The sequence below is a fragment of the Ananas comosus genome, linkage group 22, assembly GCF_001540865.1.
Source record: "Ananas comosus cultivar F153 linkage group 22, ASM154086v1, whole genome shotgun sequence".
Classification (NCBI taxonomy): Eukaryota; Viridiplantae; Streptophyta; class Magnoliopsida; order Poales; family Bromeliaceae; genus Ananas; species Ananas comosus.
Genome location: NC_033642.1, coordinates 6,230,319 through 6,237,905, shown reverse-complemented (window position 1 = coordinate 6,237,905; position 7,587 = coordinate 6,230,319). Strand labels below are relative to the sequence as shown.

The 7,587-nt window shown below is 34.2% G+C and overlaps 1 protein-coding gene across 1 annotated transcript; it reads right to left on the bottom strand.

The window, feature by feature from the left end:
* On the bottom strand, positions 639-6,798 carry LOC109727565 (BAG family molecular chaperone regulator 1-like). Its single transcript, XM_020257710.1, has 5 exons — positions 6,795-6,798; positions 2,089-2,229; positions 1,688-1,944; positions 1,409-1,555; positions 639-1,123 (listed from the first exon to the last, which is right to left on the bottom strand). Exons 1-5 carry the CDS (start codon positions 6,796-6,798, stop codon positions 935-937), a joined length of 738 nt encoding a protein of 245 aa, XP_020113299.1. The 3' UTR covers positions 639-934.

The following is a 7,587-nucleotide window of genomic DNA, read 5'->3' as shown; positions in this document are numbered from 1 at the left end:
TATCACAATATTTATATATATTACATAATAATATAAAATATATTTGTGGTTGGGTCGGATTGTGAATAAAATCTATATCCAAATTCGTATTTGTCGGACTTTTGTTTTTTATATCCGTATTCAAAACCATATCCATTTATTAGCGTCGGATAAATTTAACCCATTCGGATTCAGATTCGAATAAAATTTGAGGTATCCGCACCCACTAATGTAGATTTCTATTTCCGTTTAAACACTCTGTTGAAATTGTTATTGCTAAAAACAGAAATAGATGCTATCGCTTTGCCAAATCCTTCTCCATTTCTCAGCGGAATCAAACGCTCAAAATTAACAAATAAAAAATATCTCAAAAAACAAAGCCCAATTCTAAATTCACAATCCTCATCTTTTGCTCTTCTACATTGGTAAATTACAGCATTAGTTATTGTACTTATCACCAAGTTTTCGTTTAGTCATCAAACTTTAATTTTTATTTTCAAATGAACTTCGCTTTAATTAGCAGAAGATTGATGATAAAACAAATAATTTTTTATTTGTAGTATCAATTAAGGAGATTTAATTAAAGAAAAAGTTAGAGCCTAGTAATAATAATATAATAAATGAAACTTAATGCATAAGAATAATAATAAAAAGTTCAGTGAATAAACGGAGTAATTTACTGAGCATTAATTAATGAATGAATGCTTTCACAACAGTATACATACCAAACTATTATTACTACAATTTTTATTATTACAAATGTTTCTTCATATGGATGAGATTGGAACAGAGCATGGGACACACCCCCTCCTCCTAGCAACTGTGGGTATATATCAACTAAAAAAAAAAAAAGAAATAGTCAAAACCAAACTCTTTCACATGCAGCAATAATGGACAAATTTCATCTTAATAGGCGGCCAATTCATGTTGGGGGGATATTCCTCTTCCACCAATCTCAGAAGAGCTCCCAATCAAACCTCGGAATGGGGGCCGCGGCCGAGGCGGTGGCCGTCGATGCGGCTGAAGAGGTTGACGGCATCGACGAGAGCAAGTCGAACTGCTCCCAATTGGGAGTCAAATCGATCTGCTCATTCTTGTTCTTGATCGCGTCGAGCGTCGCCACGTACTTCTGCACTCGCTCCACCTGCAACCAGAACATATACATATATATATATATAAGGGCTGGCTAGTCTCTTCTTAATTTTCAGCAGGAACGTCGATATATATATATATATATATATATATTTCATTCAAGCTTAGCAAGAAAAATGGGCTTCACCACCACATCATTGCAAGGGGAGCTGGAAACACGGAAGGCTACGTTCTTCCGATAGCATAGTAGCCTTACTATATATATATATATATATATATAAAATGATCGCATCGAAGCAAATATATACATATATACTTTGGATGATATTAATTCGACCTGCATTCGCCTCTGCGCCTTGACGTCGCCGTCGGCGGGGACGGCGTCCAACTTGATGAGCTCGTTCATGAGCATCTCCGTCAGACGGATCACGTCGTCCTCCGCGACCTTCCCGCCTTCCCTCGCAGCGCGGTCCAGAGCAGACACCTGCAGAATTAATTTATTTCAAATTAAACAAAAAAATAAGGGAAGATGCATTGCATTGCATTGCATTGGATTGCAGCAGAGCTTTTTACAATTTATTTTGGGGAAAACTAATTAAGGGGACCGATCGAGCACCTCGGAAGCGAGCTTGTCGACGTCGAGGCCGATTCGGGATACGGATCTGGCGGCCTTGTGCAAGTTGTCGGTGCGGCGGAGCTGGAGGAGGCGGCGGGCCTGGGCCGAGGGATCCTCGAGGAGGACGATCTTCGACCGGTCCTTCACGCCGCAGATGTCGAGGAACGATTTCGAATCCCTCTCCCTGTGCTTGAACACCAGCTTCTGGTCCTCCGGGTGGAGCCCCGTCCGCGCCGACACCATCTTCTTCAGCTCGCCTGCATGCATGTAAAATTAATTAATTAATTGCAATTGCAATTGCAGGATGATGGATGGATGATTGATTCTATTCTATTTATTTTAATTAAACTATGGTGATATTTCAGCACATTCTAATTCTATTCTAGTCGTTAGTTCGTTACCGAATGTGGCCTGCGGGCTGATGTAGATCTCGTGGTGGACGCCGGCGTGCTTGACCTTCACGCGGATGGCGGGGAGGCCTTCGGAGACGGAGTGGCGCTTCTGGACCAGCAGTCCGCTCGGCCGCAGGCGGCGGCTTCGGACTGGAGAATGCGGCCGCCGCGGTTCCGGTTTTCGCCCACGATCTCATCATCATCATCTTCTTCTTCTTCTTCTCTTCAGCTTCAGATCCCTTTTCGCATATTTAAGATAGAGAGAGACAGGGAGAGAGAGATCGAGAGATCTACAAATAAACAAACAAACAGGGTAAAATGAAATCTAAGCTCTGCTGCAATTCCTCAATGCCCAATGAGGAAGGAGAGGGGTGAGGGGGTGGGGAGAGAGACTGAGAGTCAAAACAATGAACAGTACTGCTTCTTCAGTGGAGGAGGAGGAGGATTAGGAGAGATTAGAATTAATAAAAGAGCAGCTCTATTAGGGACAGAGGAATATACATTGGTAACTAGTAATAAATAGAAGACAAAAAAAAATGGGGAATAATTTTTGTAGGATAAAAATAATAATAAAAGTACAAGAGAGGAGAACATCTCGGTGAGAATAATTTATATATATAAACGTAATAGAGAACAGGGCTCAGAAGAAGGGAGATTTTCGTGTTCTTAAGTTATTCTTTGATGATAAAATTTTTGAATCGTCTATCGGCATTATTAGATTTGATCAAAAGTATTTAAAATATTTAAAAACTAAATTTTATAATTTTTTGATATTATTTATCTTATAATCAGAATGGTTTAAAAATCAACGGCTGAAGCTAAAATATCAAAAAATAAGGATATAACACTAAAATTTTTTATGAGAAATATTGATCTTGATAGTATAAAAACTTTTTTATCAAAATTTCATCTTAGTGGGATATTTCTGCACTGTTAAACTTGAAAACGACATACATCAACCATTAAAAGTTATTGATTTTATACCTTTTTGATCACTAGATAAATTATATTTAAAGATAGGAATTGAGCTTCTATATTTTTAAAAGTACCAAGTTATTAGTACTTGTAAATTTTTGACCATTAGATTAAAAGATGTGCGGTTATGATGATATGGGCCCCCCAAGATTGAGTGGATGGTTAGTTGAACGGGTGAAAATGATCAAAGGTATAGATCTAACGGTAAAAAATTTACAAACACCGAGTGCTTGGTGCTTTTACAAGCACCATAGCTGGACTCTTAAAGATAGCAAATTTTAATTTTTAGATATTTTAAAAATACTAAAACAAATCTAATGGAGTCAATTATCAATTCGAAAATTCTATCATGAGAAACAGCTTCGAAAAGCGCATGCAGCAGCCTCTCTCTCTCTCTCTCTCTCTCTCTCTCTCTCTCTTCTCTCTCTTTCTCTCTCTATATATAGAGAGAGAGAGAGAGAGCTAGGCTGGTGTACTATCGGTAGCACGGAGGCCTCCGTGCTACCAAGTTGTTTTCAATGATGCGGCTTCCAAATCGACGATCGGCTCCGTTAGACTTGATCTACACTATTAAAAGTATTTGGAAACTAAATTTTATAATTTTTCGACATCATTTGGCTAGTGATCAAAATGTCTCAAAATTGACAATTTTAATGATAGATGTGATGCTTTTGTGAATTTAACGGTGTAAAATAATCCAAATATGATAAAATTTTTATAGAAAATTTTTTTCACTATTTAAAGTAAGATCAGTACCTCTGATCTTAAATTCAAGTCTTTTATCATTATTTTTTATAAAATTTTTATTTTCAACTGTTCATTTTCAGACTATTCGTTTGATAGGCAAATGATGCTGAAAAATTATGAAATTTAGTTTTCAAATACTTTCAATAGTGTAGATCAAGTCTAATAGAGCCGATCGTCGATTTGGAAGTCGCATCATTGAAAACAACTTGGTAGTACGGAGGCCTCCGTGCTACTGATAGTACACCAGCCTAGCTCTAACGGAGCCGATCGTCGATTTGGAAGCCGCATCATTAAAAACAAGTTGGCAGCATAGATATAGAGCTAGGCTGGTGTACTATCGATAGCATGGAGGCCTCCGTGCTACCAAGTTGTTTTTAATGATGCGGTTTCCAAATTGACGATCGGCTCCGTTAGACTTGATCTACACTATTGAAAGTATTTGGAAACTAAATTTCATAATTATTCGACATCATTTGGCTTCGTACTCATAAGTTGTTTTCGATGATGGGGCTTCCGAATCGACGATCCACTCCGTTAAATATGATCTAAAGTATTTGAAACTTCTAAAAAATAAATTTCGTAATTTTTCGAAATCATAATAAAGTCCATCAAATGGGCATAAAATGAACGATCAAAATCGAACGACGTCTTAAAAATAGATGATCGGATGCTTCAATTTAAGATCAGAGTTACTGATATTTATCTAGGTAGTGAATAGAATTTTTATCAAAAATTCAACCTATTTCAATTCTTTTACATCGTTAAACTAGCAAGTATCCCATACCGGCCGTTAAAAATTGTCAATTTTGTGGGCCTTTGAACGTAAGGTAAATGATGTCGAAAAATTATGAAAATTGATTTTTAAAAGTTTTAAATGCTTTAGATAATGTTTAACGGTATGGATCGTCGATTCGGAAGCTTTATCATCGAAAACAACTTATGAGTACGAGGGTGATCGTACTCATAAGAGTATAGTAGCCGGACTTTATATATATATATATATATATAGGTTGGTATACTATCGGTAGCACGGAGGCCTCCGTGCTACCAAGTTGTTTTCAATGATGCAGCTTCCAAATCGACGATCGGCTCCGTTAGACTTGATCTACACTATTGAAAGTATTTGGAAACTAAATTTCATAATTTTTCGATATCATTACCTATCAAACGAGTAGTCTAANTTTAACGGTTTAGAAGTATCCAAATCAAATAAAATTTTGATAGAAAATTCTTTATACTATCTATAGCAAGATCAATATCTTTGATCGAAAATTTTAGTATTATATCACCACTTTTTGTGAGATTTTTATTTTCAGCCGTTGATTCTGAACCCTTTCGATCACTAGGTAAATAATATCGAAAAATCACAAAATTTATTTTCTAGATACTTCAAATATGTTAGATCATGTCTAACGGAGCTGATCATCAATTCGGAAGTTCCATCATCAAAAACGGCTTAGGAGCACGGAGGCCTCCGTGCTCCTAATAGCACACATGACCTACTATATATATATATATATATATATATATATATATAGTAGGTCATGTGTGCTATTAGGAGCACGGAGGCCTCCGTGCTCCTAAGCCGTTTTTGATGATGGAACTTCCGAATTGATGATCAGCTCCGTTAGACATGATCTAACATATTTGAAGTATCTAGAAAATAAATTTTGTGATTTTTCGATATTATTTACCTAGTGATCGAAAGGGTTCAGAATCAACGGCTGAAAATAAAAATCTCACAAAAAGTGGTGATATAATACTAAAATTTTCGATCAAAGATATTGATCTTGCTATAGATAGTATAAAATTTTTTTTATCAAAATTTCATTTAATTTCGATGCTTTTAAACCGTTAAACTTGCAAACGGTATATATCAACTATTAAAAATGGTTGATTTTGATCCTTTCGATCGCTAGGTAAATGATATAGAAAAATTATAAAATTTATTTTCTTGATACTTCAAATACCCTAGATCAAATTTGACGGAGTCGATCGTCGATTCAAAATTTTCATCATTGAAAACGGCTCAGGAGCACGGAGGCCTCCGTGCTCCTAAGAGCATAACAGCCCTACTCTCTCTCTCTCTCTCTCTCTCTCTCTCTCTCTCTCTCTCTCTCTCTATATATATATATATATATAGAGTATAGACATAGTTAAATTATTTAATCAGGAAATAATTACTATGTTTAATAATTTTTTAATTGGGTAAACTTCAAATACCACTCATGTGGTTTCACGTTTTCTCACTTTAGTATTCTGTAATTTAAAGTGTATCATTTTAGAATCCTGTGGTTCATTTTTCTCTATTCGTCAGCGCTTCCGTTAACTCGTTAATCATATACAAAAAATTTCAGATATCCTACTATGATTTGTCGAATATTAACTTCAGTACTTTGTGGTTTACTGAATTTTTTAGTTTAGAACATGTGGTTTTAATTTTGTCAATGATTTAACGAAAAAAAATTAACAAAGAGGATAACGGAAAGAGAAAAATGAAACCATAGAGTACGAAAATCATTCATTTTAAGCCGCATGATACTAAAGTAAGAAATCGTGAAACCAGAGGTTGTATTTGAAGTTTTTTCTTCTTAATTTTGCTTTTGTTACTAACACTATCCTTTGTACGAGCCACCTCTAGAGTGCGAGTTTTATTTTCTACTATTAATAACTTTACACTTTTTATAATTGCACCATTAATTATTTGCATTTTACTCTTATCCTTAATAAAATCTAAGATTATCTTTATCATTCCGTTTGGATGGAGAGGAAAAAAAAATTAGGAGAAAATAATTTTCTCTCATTTGAACCGATATTAAGTGGGAGAGAAGAGAAAATAAATAGAAATTAAAAGAAAACAGCTGTCAGAAAATAATCTTTTAGAATGTTTATTTTTCCCTTAAAAATTGAGAAGAACAAGAAAAAGAAAGAGAAAGTTATTTTATCTTTTTATCTTCTCTTAATCCAAACACAGAAAAAAAAAATTATTTTACCCATTTAATTACATCCATACGAAGTATATATAAGAGGGGAAAAATTTAAAAAAAATGGGGCCTGATTTAAGCTTATACCTAAAGTTAATATCTTAATCAGGACACTAGATGCTATGCAATACTATAGTTGTATTATTAAATGGGAATGTTTATGTTATTAAATTAGACAATTCAAATTTGAAGATATATATCTTTTGTATTTACTAATTTTAATCCAAAAGAAAAAAAAAAAACTAAATTATAGAAAATCTCCTTATAAATACCCGCTTTTTTACTTTTCCTCTCCAACTTTCAAAATCCTGCATTTTATTTCCTCAATATTTCACATTGTTGCATTTAGCACCCCTCCGTCAGGGTTCCATCATTATTCCGTCAATTTCTTATAACTTATATCGAAAATAACCTTCAAAATAATAAAAATATATTAAAATTTTTTTTTTCTTATAGAAGAAATAAAGATAATTTGGTCATTTTGCTATCTCTATTAACACTGTACTCCCATAAAAACATCTTTGAAATTTTAAGAAAGCAAAATTTTGGTTTCTGAAAATTAGTGATGAAAAGTGAAAAAACGAATATTTACAGAAAATTTTTCTGTAATTTATCCAAAAAAAATTGAAAAATGTAGAGCAACCCCTGGAATTATATAGGCCTTTATTTTTCATCATATACACAACATTAATTTGCTTTTTTTTTTATTTGAATTATTTCAATCAATGGAACTGAAGATTACATTAAATTTAACAGTTATTAGCCATCAGTTATTAACTCTGTAATAGAGTCTGCAGTTTTA